This window comes from Schistocerca nitens, chromosome 12 (assembly GCF_023898315.1).
Source record: "Schistocerca nitens isolate TAMUIC-IGC-003100 chromosome 12, iqSchNite1.1, whole genome shotgun sequence".
Taxonomy (NCBI): Eukaryota; Metazoa; Arthropoda; class Insecta; order Orthoptera; family Acrididae; genus Schistocerca; species Schistocerca nitens.
The window spans coordinates 190,903,018-190,922,192 of NC_064625.1; the positions used below are offsets into that span (position 1 = coordinate 190,903,018).

The 19,175-nt window shown below is 47.0% G+C and overlaps 1 protein-coding gene across 1 annotated transcript in view; it reads left to right on the top strand.

Moving 5' to 3' along the window:
• Positions 1-18,922, top strand: part of LOC126215010 (histone-lysine N-methyltransferase 2D-like) — a 54,855-nt gene extending 35,933 nt beyond the window's left edge. The window contains exons 2-4 of the mRNA XM_049941635.1: positions 14,664-16,894; positions 17,019-17,351; positions 17,414-18,922. Of these exons, the coding sequence (XP_049797592.1) occupies positions 14,664-16,894; positions 17,019-17,351; positions 17,414-18,922 (4,073 nt within the window). The remainder of the gene's footprint in view (positions 1-14,663; positions 16,895-17,018; positions 17,352-17,413) is intronic.
• The last annotated feature ends 253 nt before the right edge of the window (positions 18,923-19,175 follow it).

The window sequence follows — 19,175 nt, forward strand, 5'->3', positions numbered from 1 at the left end:
TATTATTATATGATGAGAATCAGTTTCCATTTTCGTCCTTCTCAAATCAAGTTTTCATTGCAAATACTAGGTTCAAACTGTAAATTCATTTTCTTTCTCATCATATTTACATGTATCTCCAAATAAAAACTTTGTTTACATCAACTTGTAAGTAGGCTGTTTAGGTTTTTATATTGGTAATGCCACTTAGCGCTCTGTATAAAAATCACTGGCTGTGCTGTGTGCAGTCTGTGGCTGGTTTGCATTGTTGTTTGCTATTGTAGTGTTGGGCAGCTGGATGTTAACAGCGCGTAGCGTTGCGCAGTTGGAGGTGAGCCGCCAGCAGTGGTGGATGTGAGGAGAGAGATGGCGAAGTTTTGAGAGCGGATGATCTGGACGTGTGTCCATCAGATACAGTACATTTGTAAGACTGGATGTCATGAATTGATATATATATATATATATATATATATATATATATATATATATTACGACTTTTGAACACTGTTAAGGTAAATACATTGTTTGTTCTCTATCAAAATCCTTCATTTGCTAACTATGCCTATCAGTAGTTAGTGACTTCAGTAGTTGGAATCTTTTATTTAGCTGGCAGTAGTGGCGTTCGCTGTATTGCAGTAGTATGAGTAACGAAGATTTTTGTGAGGTAAGTGATTTGTGAAAGGTATAGGTTAATGTTAGTCAAGGCCATTCTTTTGTAGGGATTGTTAAAAGTCAGATTGCGTTGCGCTAAAAATATTGTGTGTCAGTTTAGTGTTGATTAGAATAAGTAAAGAGAGTAATGTCTGAGTACGTTCAGTTTTGCTCAGCTGTTTGAAAATCAAATAATGTAAGAGGTTTATCAGCACAGTCATTCATAAATTTTTCTAAGGGGACGTTTCAACCCCTTTATTTAGTTAATGTAATTATTGTAATATTTTCCTTTGTAAACACTTTTTTCATTTTTGTATCTTCTGTACAATTAATATCTGTTTGTCGCGCCGCGCGGGATTAGCCGAGCGGTCAAAGGCGTTTCAGTCATGGACTGTGCGGCAGGTCCCGGTGGAGGTTCGAGTCCTCCCTCGGGCATGGTGTGTGTGTTTGTCCTTAGGTAAAGTAGTGTGTAAGCTTAGGGACTGATGACCTTAGCAGTTAAGTCCCATAAGAGTTCACACACATTTTTTTGTTTATGTCGCACATCACCTTGTTTGTGTTTGCAAGAGTCAGTTCTCACCTGAAGATGGCCTGATTATCCGAAAGAAAGTTGGTGACGAAATAAACACAATTTTGCAGAATATCAGGAAAGGTTTTCCTTTTTAATATTACTATCGTGTTCTGTCAAACACCGACGTAAAATTCAGTTGAGACTTTCTTTTTCACCTGGACGTGGAACACAGTCTTTCCAGAATGAGATTTTCACTCTGCAGCGGAGTGTGGGCTGATATTAAACTTTCCTGTCAGATTAAATCTCTGTGCCGGACGGAGACTCGAACTCGGGACCTTTGCCTTTCGCGGGTAAGTGCTCTACCAACTGAGCTACCCAACCACGACTCACGCCCCGTCCTCACAGCTTTACTGGCAGAAGTAAACTGGAAGAAGTAAAGTCTCGGTCCGGTACACAGTTTTAATCTGCCAGGAAAGTTTCAACACAGTCATTGTTTGGTAAACAAGCGCCATAGAGCAGCGCAGTCACAATAATTTGACAAACAATCAAAATTTGACAAACTGTTTGAGAGCCCACTTCGGCATTGATGCCCGTCAAACACCGCCCTTGTTCGACAAACATGGCAAACCACGCAACACACTGTCAAATACAAGAGACGGACAAGCGAAATCCGACAAACATCTTCCCGTAAACGACATCGCGAGTGACGGTGGGGAGTCGTCGTCGATGTGGGCGAGCAGAGCGGCGGCTGGCTAGGGCACAGTGGCAGGGGCAGGGAAAGGGAGGGGGCCAGCAAGTGGCTGCGGGCTGGCTGGCGCGGCATTGCGTGCGGTCTGCGCGCACGCCGGTAGCCGCGGCGAACGTGAACGTGAACGAGTCAATCAGCGGAGAGGGGAGAGCGGCACGGGAGGTCCAGCTCCAGCTCCAGCTCCAGGCGCGGCCGCGGCCGCTTCCAGCGGGCCGGCTGGAGCCTTGTGGCTGCCGCTGCGGCTGGATGAAGACATTAGCGTGGCCTTGAGCGTGCGGCGTTGCCGGCGCGGGCGCCTCTGCGTGGCGCAGCGCGGCGAGGAGCGTCCAGCAGGCTCCAGCGGTCTCTCCAGCCGGCTCCGCTGGACGGCGCGCGGCCGTAAGGTACGGTTCCAGCCAGCCCTACCACCACAACAAGTACCGACTACACCACGACGTAATCGTCTTAATGGAATCTGACATTACCTTTCGCATTTGACTCACATGGACAGACACAAACACTGGGATCTCAGGTTTACTTCAAACTTTGTACACCTTTAGTAGGAGCCCTAATAAACTGATGTACCTGTGCGAAGGGGCCGATCGGTAAGAGGTCCTGGTGCTCAAGTTGTTAGCGTTCGATCTTCGTAAGACGAACGTATATGAGGCGACAGTTCGACTCCGCTCAAACCTTCATTTTTGCAGTACAGGTGTAAATTATGTGATATTAAAGAAATCCACACCTACACAATTCGTTCTCGCTACATTAGCGACGTCTCACCGCTACGTAGGTTAACGATGGGGCCCGACTCTGTATCTGCAGCTGGAAGTGTCGAGGGGCAAAGTACACTACTGGCCATTCAAATTGCTACACCAAGAAAATCACGTGCTACAGACGCGAAATTTAAGCGACAGGAAGAAGATGCTGTAATATGCAAATGATTAGCTTTTCAGAGCATTCACACGAGGTTGCCGCCGGTGGCGACACCTACAACGTGCTGACATGACGAAAGTTTCCAACCGATTTCTCATACACAAACAGCACTTGACCGGCGTTGCCTGGTGAAACGTTGTTGTGATGCCTCGTGTAAGGAGGAGAAATGCGTACCGTCACGTTTCCGACTTCGATAAAGGTCGGCTTGTAGACTATCGCGATTGCGGTTTATCGTATCGCGACATTGCTGCTCGCGTTGGTCGAGATCCAATGACTGTTAGCAGAATATGGAATCGGTGGGTTCAGGAGGGTAATACGGAACGCCGTGCTGGATCCCAACGGCCTCGTACCACTAGCAGTCGAGATGACAAGCATCTTATCCACATGGCTGTAACGGATCGTGCAGCCACGTCTCGATCCATGAGTCGACAGATGGGCACGTTTGCAAGACAACAACCATCTGCACGAACAGTTCGACGACGTTTGCAGCAGCATGCACTATCAGAGACCATGGCTGCGGTTACCCTTGACGCGGCATCACAGACAGGAGCGCCTGTGATGGTGTACTAAACGACGAACCTGGGTGCACGGAGGGCAAAACGTCATTTTTTCGGATGAATCCACGTTATGTTTACAGCATCATGATGATCGCATCCGTGTTTGGCGACATCGCGGTGAACTGACATTGGAAGAGTGTATTCGTCATCGCCATACTGGCGTATCACCCGGCGTGATGGTATGGGGTGCCATTGGTTACACATTTCGGTCACCTCTTGTTCGCATTGTTACGTTACATTTCAGATGTGTTACGACCCATGGCTCTACCCTTCATTCGATCCCTGCGAAACCCTACATTTCAGCAGGATAATGCACGAACGCATGTTGCAGGTCCTGTACGGGCCTTTCTAGATACAGAAAATGGTCGGCTGCTGCCCTGGGCAGCACATTCTCGAGATCTCTCACCAATTGAAAACGTGTGGCCAATGGTGGCCGAGCAACTGGCTCGTCACAATACGCCAGTCACTACTCTTGATTAACGTGGTATCGTGTTGAAGCTGCATGAGCAGCTGTACCTATACACGCCATCCAAGCTCTGTTTGACTCAATGCCCAGGCGTATCAAGGCCGTTATTACAGCCAGAGGTGGTTGTTCTGAGTACTAATTTCTCAGGATCTATGCACCCAAATTGCGTGAAAATGTCATGACATGTCAGTTCTAGTATAATATATTTGTCCAATGAATACCCGTTTATCATCTGCATTTCGTCTTGGTGTAGCAATTTTAATGGCCAGTAGTGTAGTTCCGGGTACCTCACCACATTGCATGTGTAAGCGATTTCGCAAATCACGACACGCATACATTTTGAGGAAATCTCTAGTTTTTTCCATTTACTTGTCGATAGTTATAAATAGGTTTGTTCTAATAACTAAATTTAATTCAAAATAGTAAGTAGCCAAATAACACGAAATTTACTAAAACTTCATGCAAATACACGTGGTCTTTCTAATCATGTTACATCTCAAATGTCATACTAAGTGAATACTATGACCAGTGGTGAGAAAAAATTAAAAACTAAGTTTGAGCGGGAATCGAGGTGTCAAACACGTTCGTTCTACTTAGCCCGAACGCTGATCACTTCACCACCAGGACTCCCACCATCCAGACCCTACGCGTCGAAACGTCGGCCACACAAGAGACGCGTCAAACATCTCTCGCTTTCAGTAGTTCACCCTACCACTTGCAAATTACGTTGTTTTGATGGACTACTGAAGGTGTACAAAGTTTGATGTTGTTGTTGTTGTTGTGTGATCCCAACGTCGTAGCGTCCCCTTGTCTGTACTCCTACTGGTGCAAAGGTTGGGAACTTGTCTTAAATGTTCAGAAATGTAAAGTTGTGCAGTAGACAAAACGAAAAAAAAGTAGTAATCTTATGACTTCAGTATGAACTGTTCACACTCGGAATAGTTCAACTTAGACAAATACCTGACAGGGATATTGAATGGAACGATCACATAGGATCACTAGTGGGGAGTATTCATTGCCAGAATACTACGGAAATGCAGTAAGTCTACGAATAAACTGTCCGACCCAGCCTAGAATATTGCTAAGGTGTGTGGGACCCGTACGAGATAGAACTAACACGGGATATCGAAGGTATTACACAGAAAGGAAGCACGAATGGTCACAGATGTTGAAAGAACTGAAGAGCCAGACTCTTGAAGATAGACTTAAACTAGTCGAGAAAGTCTACTTACATGGTTTCCAGAACCAGCTTCAAATGATGGCTGTGGGAATATACTATCACTCTCCTAGGAATGGTGAGAATAATGCACTGGGGCATTCAAACAGTCCTTCTTCCTATGCCCCGTGCATGAATGGAACGGGAAAAAGCCGTAATAACTGCTACAATGCGAAGCACCTTCTGCCATGTACTTCACGGCGATTTGAAGAGTATGGCTGCAGGTGCAAATGTGCACTGTTTCGAAAAATGAGTCTTTTTTGTTCAGAATTGCCTCGATCGCGTTTGGTACCTTGACATTTTACCGATTTCGTCTACTATGAGCCATGATCAGACACGTTGTACTGTCACGTACTCATCTAGCGTCCAAAGTGGCCACTCAAAATTGGTTGGTTAGGTGACTATTCTACATTTTACTTCCGTGAGAATATACAATCTCTCATCATAGCGAACTGGTGGACTGTCACGGCATCAAATGCGATCGAGACAGCTCTGAAGAAAAAAGGAATCATTTCACTAATCATACACAAAAAAGAATCTATCCCGATATGTGGGAAGTCCGAAGACTTGTTTGACGCAGCTCACCACGCTGCTCTATCTGCAAGACTCTTCATCTCCGAGTAACTACTGAAACCTACGTCCTTCTGAATCTGCTTACTGAATTCATCTCTTGGTCTCCCTCTACGATTTTTACTCCCCCTCCCTCCCAAACGTTCCCACAACACTAAACTGGTGTCCCTCGATGTCGCAGAGTGCGTCTTATCAACCGATCCCCACTTCCAGTCAAGTTACGCTACAAATTTCTTTCCTCCCTAGTTCTGTTCAGGACCTTCTCATTGATTATATGATCTACCTATCTCATCTTGAGCATTTTTCTGTAGCACCACATTTCAAAAGCTTCTACTCTTGTTTGAACTGCCTATCGAGCACTTTCACTTCCGTACAAGGTTACTTTCTATACAAATGTCTTCACCAAAGACTCTGTAACACTTAAATCTACACTCTACATTAATAATTCTTTTTTTCTTCAGAAACGCCTTTTTTGCCGTCGCCAGTCTACATTTTATATCCTCTCTACTTCGGGCATCATCAGTTACTTTGCTGCCCAAACAGGAGCACGGCAAGGAGTTGTGGAAAATTTTGGTGGGACCGCAAAGTGCTCAATGTAGTTAGCAAGACGAAGGCAAACTTGTGAGATCACGTAAAAAGCAACGAACTTTAGTCAGGTATCCGTGTCGGAAAACAGCAGTCCCGGCGACTAATGCGCTGCTACGGAACCACGGCAACGATTCACGCCTTTCTCACGGGACGCCCCTCACCAGAGAGACTACCGTTTCGCAAATGAGCTGAGAGTCTATCGTCGTACACGTAGAGGATATAGTCTTGTCAAACCCCATCACTCTTTTGAAATACTCCTGTGTGTTTCTTGATATTTTTACCGAACTATGAAAAAATTTGAAATTAGTGGACGACTAGGAAACACAATTTTGTCACTGTGCATGAGTACTGTAATGTAAATAATTCAGTTCTTGACATTTGATGTAGTTTTACACCAATAATTGCTTTTCTACAAATTTTAAACGAAGTATGCCTTCGCATTAGAATATATGGATTACAAAAAGATACATAGCTATAAATTACAAATTCCAACTATGTTGACAGCCCTTTGAATGCAAGATAAAAAGTGAAAATTGCTCTATGAAACCCCTTGGTATGCGTTTATACATGGGTAGTCGTTTTGTAAATTTTGGAACAGTGTAAAGAGCTGATGATGAACTAATTCGAGAAAAAATAGTGTAGCCAGGTAGTGCCTTAAGTATTAAATTCATTAACTGAACGATCGACCAAGCGCTTCATTTTACATTCGACTACGTGTTAATATACCTGATCAACCAGTCTGAGTGTTCGTAACACACAGTTCATCTGACTTACTTGAAATCGAATTTAACCACATTCTACATGCAATTTATGTAAAAAACATGCTTTTGTACAATGTTTCTCTCTTAATTTTGTATTCCGGAACTCCTGGTGATTTTTTTAAAATTACCTGTATTGGATGTATCTTATGTCTAGTAAAGGCTACGTTAAACCATAGGAAGAGTCAGGCTGTACTGAATTATCTAGGACGTGTCGTCTCTTTCTGAGTGTCTCGCAATCGACCATCTAGGACTTGAGTGATTTTCAAGAATACGTTACAGTAACTGATGAAAGATGATGCACAGTGCAGTAAGTTTTCGTCCGCTATAATCAAGATTAATTTCCCTTCTGGCTGTAACTGCTTTTGAACATTAAAAACTGGATGTTATTTCGTCACACATCTACCACTATGAGGTGCAAACAAGACAGACTGGGTCAAGAAAATTGAAGAAAACGGTATGGGTCGAAATTTCAAAAATGGAGCCTTCTTAACCACCGAGTCAGGGACTCGACGAATATCACGACACAAACACACACACACACACACACACACACACACACATGCACAAATGCCAAAGCAGATGAAATTTCACTCGAGTTGCACAAACGCACCATATTCATCAAAAATAGCAGAATAAAAATGGTTCAAATGGCTCTGAGCACTATGCGACTTAACTTCTGAGGTCATCAGTCGCCTAGAACTTAGAACTAATTAAACCTAACTAACCTAAGGACAGCACACATATCCATGCCCGAGGCAGGATTCGAACCTGCGACCGTAGCAGTCCCGCGGTTCCGGACTGAGCGCCTAGAACCGCTAGACCACCGCGGCCGGAATAGCAGAATAGAACGACACCACACAAAATACAAACGAACATTTAAACCATTCAGTAAGACAAAACTCGACAAGCTGGTTTGTCGGCCAGAGTCGTAAAACTACGGTAAGCTAGCGTATACTGTCGTAAGCGTAGGCTTCGATACTTTCCCTTGTAGCCTTCGTCTGTGAAAACTGCACCCGCATTACGTGTGCGTCACCAGTGTTGCGTACCTATCGGGCGTTTCCTCGCAACGATTGTTTTGTTTACATATGCGATCAGTATCTTACTAGATTTCTGAAGCAACCGGAAGCGTTGACGAGTCTACAAACTGAGCAGGGATAGTTGTCCTCCTGCCTGTTGCTTAAAAATAAACAATATTTGTAGCAAAATTTAAAATGTCAAGGTCTAATTCAGATTTTTTTTCTCTAAAACTGCTGATTTGTGATGTGAAACAAACGGATGTTACAGTAAACACAAAAAATACAGATTTATCACATATCGTTTTTACCGCAATCTCCGCCAAAAAAACATGGATTCAATACGTTGTAGAACTTACATAAATTATGTTTTTATTATTAAAAAAACAACTTTCGCATTTATCAATAAGAACAGGAAACTCTTGCCATTCGTCTATTGTCGGCACTTTCTGCCGAGTACACAATAGCAACAATAATCATGTTGGTTCGTCCGTCGCATGTAAACTGTAGTTGCATCAAAAGTGCTTGCTCTCGTTATTTAAAACTTCAGAAATAATGCGGTCAACTAACTTTCATTAAAATGACATTCATTTTCTCAATGGACACAAAAGCCACAACGGCCTAATACTGAACGATGTGCAGTTTCAATTGTGTGCAAAATAAACAACCAATAACAAAATAGAAGTCGTCGTTTCCCAGTTCCTCTCTTACACATTTATTTTCGTTTCTTTCCCTACAACCCTACAAAGCTACTAGTACTGCTGGCAATCCTACTATTTACTAAGTCATTTCTGTATTGGACCAAAACTGCCGAACCGTAGTTGTGGCACAGCGTAACTCTTATTGTCGGCGTATGAGTAGAGCAATTTCAGACCAGCCGTTTAAAGACTGACGAATAACTGCAGGGCAGCGCGCTCTGAAAAATGCTAAAGATCTGGAGGGGGTCATAGACATTCGAAAAACCCGGTGAAGACATCACACACCAGTTTCTTTACTACGCCGTCCCTTCTGATCACACAACAAGGCGGCTTCAGAGCATGCGAATACATCGCACATCGCAGGTACTGAAAGTAAAGCAACACACTGAGGATGAATTTGAGGGAAGAACGACCGCCTGGGCTGTCTTTGTAGACTAGCCAGCTACTCACGTACTCACGACACAGTCAATCCAATGCCCCTGTGGGAAGTGCGCGCAGTAAGTAAAGATCACAGTACGACACAAACGGTCCGAGATGTCCTCTGCAACAGAAGTCTTTGTCGATTTCCAAGGGCAAAGAAAAAAAGTTGGATAACGCACAAGAACGCTATACCGCAGTGTAGGGTGCTGTGTGCTCTGCTTTCCAGTATCCATGTTAATGACCAGTCACTCTCACAAAGCACTTAGAGTTATGCATACGCAGGTGACTATGCCATTAAACCCAAGCAAATAACTTTGCCACCATAGAAAAGAATTTATCAGAAGTTCTCGATAAACTGGCTGCTACAAGGAAAACCACCTCTAACCCAACCCCCCCTCCCCCCCGCCCCCACTTAGGCACAGACGCATAAAAGACACTATAAGTAGCGTGGGAGACAAAACTGCTACGGCATTGAGCACCCTCAGAAGAATTAGGTGTCAGATAAAGGACTCACCTACACGAAACACTGCATGAACACGAAGTGTGAAGTAGCTGCTAGAAACATCATCCTGCGTAAGCTAGCGGGCATTACATGGGGTCAGTAAACCCAGGACAGGAAGGCCAACAGCTTTAACCTTATACTCACCTGTGCAGTATCGCGTATATAACAAATCCAGCCATGTCAAACAAGCGGATATACCACTCAGTAAATCATCACAGGCTGTTTGGGTCCAACACCGACTGGCTAGATTCACTGCTTGGCCGGCACTCTCCCCATAGCATCAGAGGAAGAAAATAACTAAACCGTTTATATCTGCCACCTCCTTTTCAGAGACCAGCCAGCCAGCCATCGACTTAAATCGAGGATGAGTTTCCTACATGTAATACAAATATCACACTAATAACACCCCCCCCCCCCAAAGTAAAAACGAGCAGAAATTTCACAAGGACAAAACTGGACAAGTGCAAAATAGGAGTCGAGCTCCGAGGGTTTCATACAAACACAATTTTGTATATACATAATAATAATTTCGTGTAGGAAGTCTTTCTATTGGCCATCACGTCGGCGACTTGTGTATCCCAAACGCCCCCCCCCCCCCCGCCCCAGTTGCGCAACCGGGGAAAGCGGATCTAAAGATTAATGGGAATCCGATCGAAGTGTTGTTTGTGTCACTACACTGACAAGGGAACATTCGCAAGTGTCAATAAACGATCTTCATGGAACTTGGCGGGCGAGGACAGGAGAAAAATAATGCAATACGTATTTTCTCATTTGTGCCCAGTTTCACATTTAAGGGATGAAGCATACCGCGGGAGGTAATTTAGAATATTAGGTTTGCAGAAAAATGATGATATATAAAATAATATGTTGATACAAAAGTTTATATGTAATTAACGATCTTGAAAACTGTATAATCGAATTTCGTAATAATTTGAAATTTTGCAAAATACCACACCACCGTAAGCCAATTCCGAAAAACGAAAACTTTTGTTACAACATAAACTGAAGAATCTTTCAAGCTATATACACTACATACATCTATGAGTAATAAAGCAGGTTTCTAAAATACCGTTTCTGCAAAATAAGCTGTACAGAATGTGTTGTCAGAGTATGTTCATCCTACCTAATTATTATAATTAGGTAGGTTGAACATACATTCATTATTAGTCTACTTATTTATTTTACATACATTTCTTTTATGTCTTAAATTGTTATTTTATGTTTCGCATTCGTTTTTCTGTTTTTTGTTTTTTAGTTTACCATTTCACATATATGCATTTCGTTAATTGCAAACAACAGGTAACTCATGGTAGAAAATCATTACAATAACGATAACCTGTAAAGAAATGCTTAAAAAATAACCTTTTCGTAAACCATGCACATTAAATGAACAAAATTTCTTCACATAATATACATATGCATGTACATAATGTACTTGTTCTGTTGAGTGCTTTGGGGTCACCAGATGAACAATGTCCTTGATCTCGTGTATGATGATCAAAATGGTTTTATCGCACTGACCATCTGCCTTTTCATTGCTTTTAAAAGAAACTGATGGTGAGTTTGGACCGAGAATTCCAGAATCTCTTTTTGAAGCTCCAAATGTTCTTGTGACAGAGTTGAAATTTCGTACAGAAGTGTTTGACCACGTGAAAAGATGTTTGAAAGGTGTTTTCTTTCCTAGTGAGGGAGAATGTATTACTATTAGAATATTGAGGCTGTCAATGTGAAACAATAGTATACAGCGTCATACCTGCGGACAATGAACTTTTTCATCTGGTGATTCCAAACAGGTCGATGACACAACAGGTACAGCCAACTTTGTGAGAAGATTTTCAGGTCTAGTTCTGTTGAATTAAAGTGATGCCAATCTCCATTTGAGAAACAATATAATCAATCTTCAGCCACTAGTACATAATCAATTCTGTCCGCCAAGGCTTATCAATGTACTGAAATATACGAGGGTTGGAACTTTAATAGTGGCAACTATTTTTTTACAGATCGTACAAAGTTTTACTGACCTTCAGAGTAGTCACCAACATTGTGTATGACCCGTTGCCAGCGATGTGGAAGTCGTAGGATACTCTTAGCAGTGCCAGTTGTGTTGACAGTTCGAGCGGCGCGGTCTATTGCCCGACGAATTTGTAGCACTTCTGAAGCGAATGCCGTGGAGTGTTTCCTTTAGTTTACAACTTGAGCTGAACTTACGAGGGCTTGTCATGGGAGTGCAGAATGTGTTATAGCACTTAGCAGCCGCATCAGTCAAACAAATAAGTAACAGCTTGCACTGTACGTGCTTGAGCATCGTACTGCAAAATGATGGTCAGATCCTGGAGAAAGTGACATCGCTTCTGTCTCTGTGCTGCCTTTTTTTGGAACACGACCTACGACCAGCTTAGAGACAGAACTGATGACACTTTGTACAGGACCTGACCATCATTTTACAGGACAATGCTCAAGCACGTACAGTGCAAGCTGTTACTGATTTGTTTGACTGATGGGGTGCCGGTCGCGGTGGTCTAGCGGTTCTGGCGCTGCAGTCCGGAACCGTGGGAATGCTACGGTCGCAGGTTCGAATCCTGCCTCGGGCATGGGTGTGTGTGATGTCCTTAGGTTAGTTAGGTTTAAGTAGTTCTAAGTTCTAGGGGACTGATGACCTAAGATGTTGAGTCCCATAGTGCTCAGAGCCATTTGAACCATTTTTGACTGATGGGGCTGCTAAGTGCTATACCACTTACTGCACTCCCTGACTTAAGTTCAACTCGATTTGTAAACTGAAGGAAACACTTCACAGCATTCGCTTCAGAAGTGCTACAAATTCATCGGGCAATAGACCGCGCCGCTCGAACTGTCAACACAGCTGGCACTGCTAAGAGTATCCTACGACTTCCGCATCACTGGCAACGGTTTATATACAATGCTGGTGACCACGCAGGTCGGTAAAACTTTAAAACACAGATCTATTTTGTACGAGCTATAAGTAAATAGTTGCTACTATTAAAGTCCCAACCCTCGTAGCTGACACAAATTAGGATATTAAGAGATTCACCAGTGACAATTTGAAATCCCGGCGAACTTTTTTATATATTGTGTTCTCTGTCGTGTATATTATGTGAAGAAATTTCGCTCATTTTATGTGCACGGTGCAAGAAAACAATTTTGTAAGCATACATTTACAGATTACCATTATTGTAATGATTTTGCATCATAAAATTAAGTTACCTATTGTTTTCAATTAACAAAACACACGTATGTGAAACGGTAAACTAAAAAACAAAACAAAAAATGAATGTAAAACATATAATGAAAATTTAAGACATAAAAGAAACATAAGTAAAATAAATAACTGAATGAATGTTTAGGTATTTTTGCTAGGTTTGTTGAAAATATTATCATGCCACATTGTGTTTAGTTTATTTTGCATAATTAGTTTTATTACACATTCAGGTATGCAATTTGAAAGCTTCTTTAGTTTTTGTTGTAACAAAAGTTTTCATTTTTCGGCATTAATTAATGGTGATTGGGCATTTTGCAAACTTTCAAATTATTACAGTATTCGATTATACATTTTTCAAGAACATTTTTACATATCAGTTTTTATTGAGAAATATATCTTTTATATATCATCGTTTCAAAGATATTCTCTTCAAACCTAATATACCAAATTACTTTTCGTGGTGTGCTTTATCCCTTAAATTTGAAATTGGGCACAAACAAGAAAATACGTATTGCATTGCTCTGCACCCTCTAGACACCCGCAAAATTTCATCAAGATCGTTTATAGACACTTGGGAATGTCCCCTTGTGTGTTGTCAAGGTTAGGTTAAAACGAAGACTGAAAAATATGTGGTCCCAATGAGCTCTTGGTTTCCAGGCACATACTTTATGGCTGGATGACCAAACCCGACATATGTGGGAAGGTCATCTACAGATTTAGATGAGTGAGGTTCAGAGCATCAAACTAAGTGACTGAAACGGCAATGACTTTTGACCGTATTAACTTAAACGCTTAAAATTTTTTCCTACACTGCCAAGGGACTGTAGATCTTAATGCGCTACGTGAATTTCAACTTGATACATCTACCCATTCCTTAGCAGGTGGACAACCAAGTAATCCCGTGAGGCTTCCGTTTCTACCGCGTGAAGTACGAAACCATACAAAAGTCGCCGGCCGCGGTGGTCTAGTGGTTCTAGGCGCGCAGTCCGGAACCGCGTGACTGCTACGGTCGCAGGTTCGAATCCTGCCTCGGGCATGGATGTGTGTGATGTCCTTAGGTTTGTTAGGTTTAAGTAGTTCTAAGTTCTAGGGGACTGATGACCACAGAAGTTAAGTCCCATAGTGCTCAGAGCCATTTGAGCCATACAAAAGTCCACCCCCGAGACTGATATATGCAAAGGGACGAACTTCCCCCTAGACAAACTGAGGAGAGGAATATACAGACATCTTTGAACAGACACGTTCCGGTGTCGCAAGAATCAGAAGCAAGACCAATAGACGAGGAATCAGACGAACTGCAACTGTTCCGCTGTGGACAAGAGCAGACAACTACCCGCGTTATGAAGTGTGAAAGGCGGCCAAGCACACACGCTGCAGAGGAGCTCGTGAGGGCAGTGCATGTGGCCAGTTTTTGGTCCAAAAATTTCTAGCTGTATAATACCACATGTTGTTTGCTTGTTTAATCAGTCAGTGTGTTAAATGCCGATTACAAGATCACACAAGTATAGAGTTTATGGTAATTCAGCCACTCGCCAAGGTCATAAACGGCCTAACTACCCATTAAAGGTGTTAAGTAATATAATAGTTCAAGTGCACAAAGACAGTACAAGGACATATGACCTCATATTATATCACAACTCCTAAGCTAGAGCTGAGGCTCCCATGTTCGAGTCCCAGCATGTGTGATGGCCTTAATTTTCATGCAATTTGATTGCATTATTAAAAAAAACAGTTGTATGCTACAGTAGAACTTAAGCCATTCCCACTAAGCTCCAGAATAATACGGTTGCTGTGAAATTTCAATCAAACTGAGTGAAAATGTACAATATTACACATGCTGCAACTCGATCCCAGACCCCTCGGACTCGAGCCCAGAAAATTGGGACCAGAGCCCAGAACTGTGTGACCTAAGCCCAGAATCGTGTGACCCAAGCCCAGAACACTGGGACCCGAGCCCAGAACCGTGTGACCCGAGCCAAGAACACTGGGACTCGAGCCCAGAGCCGTGTGACCCGAGCCCAGAACACTGGGACTCAGGCCCAGAGCCGTGTGAACTGAGCTCAGAACACTGGGACCCGAGCCCAGAACCGTGTGACCCGAGCTCAGAACACTGGGACCCGAGCCCAGAACTGTGTGACCCGAGCCCAGAACACTGGGACTCGGAACCAGAACCGTGTCACCCGAGCCAAGAACACTGGGACTCGAGCCCAGAGCCATGTGACCCGAGCCCAGAACACTGGGACTCGGGCCCAGAGCCGTATGACCTAAGCTCAGAACACTGGGACCCGAGCCCAGAACCGTGTGACCCGAGCTCAGAACACTGGGACCCGAGCCCAGAACCGTGTGACCCGAGCCCAGAACATTGGGACTCGGGCCCAGTACCGTGTGACCCGAGCCAAGAACACTGGGACTCGAGCCCTGAGCCGTGTGACCCGGGCCCAGAGCCGTGTGACCTGAGCTCAGAACACTGGGACCCGAGCCCAGAACCGTGTGACCCGAGCTCAGAACACTGGGACCCGAGCCCAGAACCGTGTGACCCAAGCCCAGAACACTGGGACTCGGGCCCAGTACCGTGTGACCCGAGCCAAGAACACTGGGACTCGAGCCCAGAGCCGTGTGACCCGAGCCCAGAACACTGGGACTCGGGCCCAGTACCGTGTGACCCGAGCCAAGAACACTGGGACTCGAGCCCTGAGCCGTGTGACCCGGGCCCAGAGCCATGTGACCTGAGCTCAGAACACTGGGACCCAAGCCCAGAACCGTGTGACCCGAGCTCAGAACACTGGGACCCGAGCCCAGAACCGTGTGACCCAAGCCCAGAACACTGGGACTCGGGCCCAGTACCGTGTGACCCGAGCCAAGAACACTGGGACTCGAGCCCAGAGCCGTGTGACCCGAGCCCAGAACACTGGGACTCGGGCCCAGTACCGTGTGACCCGAGGCAAGAACACTGGGACTCGAGCCCTGAGCCGTGTGACCCGGGCCCAGAGCCATGTGACCTGAGCTCAGAACACTGGGACCCTAGCCCAGAACCATGTGACCCGAGCTCAGAACACTGGGACCCGAGCCCAGAACCGTGTGACCCAAGCCCAGAACACTGGGACTCGGGCCCAGTACCGTGTGACCCGAGCCAAGAACACTGGGACTCGAGCCCAGAGCCGTGTGACCCAAGCCCAGAACACAGGGACTCGGGCCCAGTACCGTGTGACCCGAGCCAAGAACACTGGGACTCGAGCCCTGAGCCGTGTGACCCGGGCCCAGAGCCGTGTGACCTGAGCTCAGAACACTGGGACCCGAGCCCAGAACCGTGTGACCCGAGCTCAGAACACTGCGACCAGAGCCCAGAACCGTGTGACCCAAGCCCAGAACACTGGGACTCGGGCCCAGTACCGTGTGACCCGAGCCAAGAACACTGGGACTCGAGCCCAGAGCCGTGTGACCCGAGCCCAGAACACTGGGACTCGGGCCCAGTACCGTGTGACCCGAGCCAAGAACACTGGGACTCGAGCCCTGAGCCGTGTGACCCGGGCCCAGAGCCGTGTGACCTGAGCTCAGAACACTGGGACCCGAGCCCAGAACCATGTGACCCGAGCTCAGAACACTGGGACCCGAGCCCAGAACCGTGTGACCCAAGACCAGAACACTGGGACTCGGGCCCAGTACCGTGTGACCCGAGCCAAGAACACTGGGACTCGAGCCCAGAGCCGTGTGACCCGAGCCCAGAACACTGGGACTCGGGCCCAGTACCGTGTGACCCGAGCCAAGAACACTGGGACTCGAGCCCTGAGCCGTGTGACCCGGGCCCAGAGCCGTGTGACCTGAGCTCAGAACACTGGGACCCGAGCCCAGAACCGTGTGACCCGAGCTCAAAACACTGGGACCCGAGCCCAGAACCGTGTGACCCAAGCCCAGAACACTGGGACTCGGGCCCAGTACCATGTGACCCGAGCCAAGAACAATGGGACTCGAGCCCAGAGCCGTGTGACCCGAGCCCAGAACACTGGGACTCGGGCCCAGTACCGTGTGACCGGAGCCAAGAACACTGGGACTCGAGCCCTGAGCCGTGTGACCCGGGCCCCAGAGCCGTGTGACCTGAGCTCAGAACACTGGGACCCGAGCCCAGAACCGTGTGACCCGAGTTCAGAACATTGGGACCCGAGCCCAGAACTGTGTGACCCGAGCCAAGAACACTGGGACTCGAGCCCATAGCCATGTGACCCGAGCCCAGAACACTGGGACTCGGGCCCAGAGCTGTGTGACCTGAGCTCAGAACACTGGGACCCGAGCCCAGAACCGTGTGACCCGAGCTCAGAACACTGGGACCCAAGCCCAGAACCGTGTGACCCGAGCCCAGAACCGTGTGACCCGAGCCAAGAACACTGGGACTCGAGCCCTGAGCCGTGTGACCCGAGCCCAGAACCGTGTGACCCAAGCCCAGAACACTGGGACTCGGACCCAGTACCGTGTGACCCGAGCCAAGAACACTGGGACTCGAGCCCAGAGCCGTGTGACCCGAGCCCAGAACACTGGGACTCGGGCCCAGTACCGTGTGACCCGAGCCAAGAACACTGGGACTCGAGCCCAGCCGTGTGACCCGAGCCCAGAACACTGGGACTCGAGCCCAGCCGTGTGACCCGAGCCCAGAACACTGGGACTCAGGCCCAGAGCCGTGTGACCTGAGCTCAGAACACTGGGACCCGAGCCCAGAACCGTGTGACCCGAGCTCAGAACACTGGGACCCAAGCCCAGAACCGTGTGACCCGAGCTCAGAACACTGGGACCCGAGCCCAGAACCGTGTGATCCGAGCCCAGAACATTGGGACTCGGGCCCAGTACCGTGTGACCCGAGCCAAGAACACTGGGACTCGAGCCCAGAACCGTGTGACCCGAGCTCAGAACACTGGGACCCGAGCCCTGAACCGTGTGACCCGAGCTCAGAACACTGGGACCCGAGCCCCGAACCGTGTGACCCGAGCCCAGAACACTGGGACTCGGGCCCAGTACCGTGTGACCCGAGCCAAGAACACTGGGACTCGAGCCCAGAGCTGTGTGACCCGAGCCCAGAACACTGGGACTCGGGCCCAGAGCCGTGTGACCTGAGCCCAGAACACTGGGACTCGAGCCCAGAGCCGTGTGACCCGAGACCAGAACACTGGGACTCGGGCCCAGAGCCGTGTGACCTGAGCCCAGAACACTGGGACTCGAGCCCAGAGCCGTGTGACCCGAGACCAGAACACTGGGACTCGGGCCCAGAGCTGTGTGAAATGAGCTCAGAACACTGGGACCCGAGCCCAGAATCGTGTGACCCGAGCTCAGAACACTGGGACCCGAGCCCAGAACCGTGTGATCCGAGCCCAGCACACTGGGACTCGGGCCCAGAGCCGTGTGACCTGAGCTCAGAACACTGGGACCCGAGCCCAGAACCGTGTGACCCGAGCTCAGAACACTGGGACCCGAGCCCTGAACCGTGTGACCCGAGCTCAGAACACTGGGACCCGAGCCCAGAACCGTGTGACCCGAGCCCAGAACACTGGGACTCGGGCCCAGTACCGTGTGACCCGAGCCAAGAACACTGGGACTCGAGCCCAGAGCCGTGTGACCCGAGCTCAGAACACTGGGACTCGAGCCCAGAACCGTGTGACCCGAGCTCAGAACACTGGTGCTCGGGCCCAGAGGTGTCTGACTTGAGCCCAGAACACTGGGACCCGAGCCCAGAACATTGGGACTCGAGCACAGAACATTGTGACTTGAGCCCAGATCATTGCGACTCGAGCCCAGAACATTGCGACTCGAGCCCAGAACATTGCGACTCGAGCCCAGAAAATTGCGACTCGAGCACAGAACATTGGGACTCGAGCCCAGAACATTGGGACTCCAATCCAGAACCTCGGGACCCAAACCCTGAAGTTTGGGACCTAATCCCAGAATCTTGCAGCGAGTACTGTGAACCTTGGTTTTCCAATGTAGATCCTTGGGGCTCGAACACAGAACCTCAGTGTTCGAATGTAGAACCTAGAGGCTCAAATATAGAACCTCAGGACTCGGACCCAAAACATTGTGGCTCGAACCCAGAACCTCGGGACTTGAGCCGAGAACGTAGGAACTACCACTGAAAACCTTGACGATCAAATTTAAAACCTTAGGGCTCGAACCCAGAACCTTTGTACTCGAACGCAGAAGTTTTGGAGTCCAATACAGAAGCTTGGGTCTCAAATTTAGAACTATGAGCCTTCTACCAGAACATTGGGATTTAACTTTGGAGCTTAGAGGGTATGGCACATTACACACAGTTGTAAAATTGCTACTAAATTGCATGTAAATTCTGAAGATTATACATGGTAGGAGTCGAACCCGTAACCTTTGGAC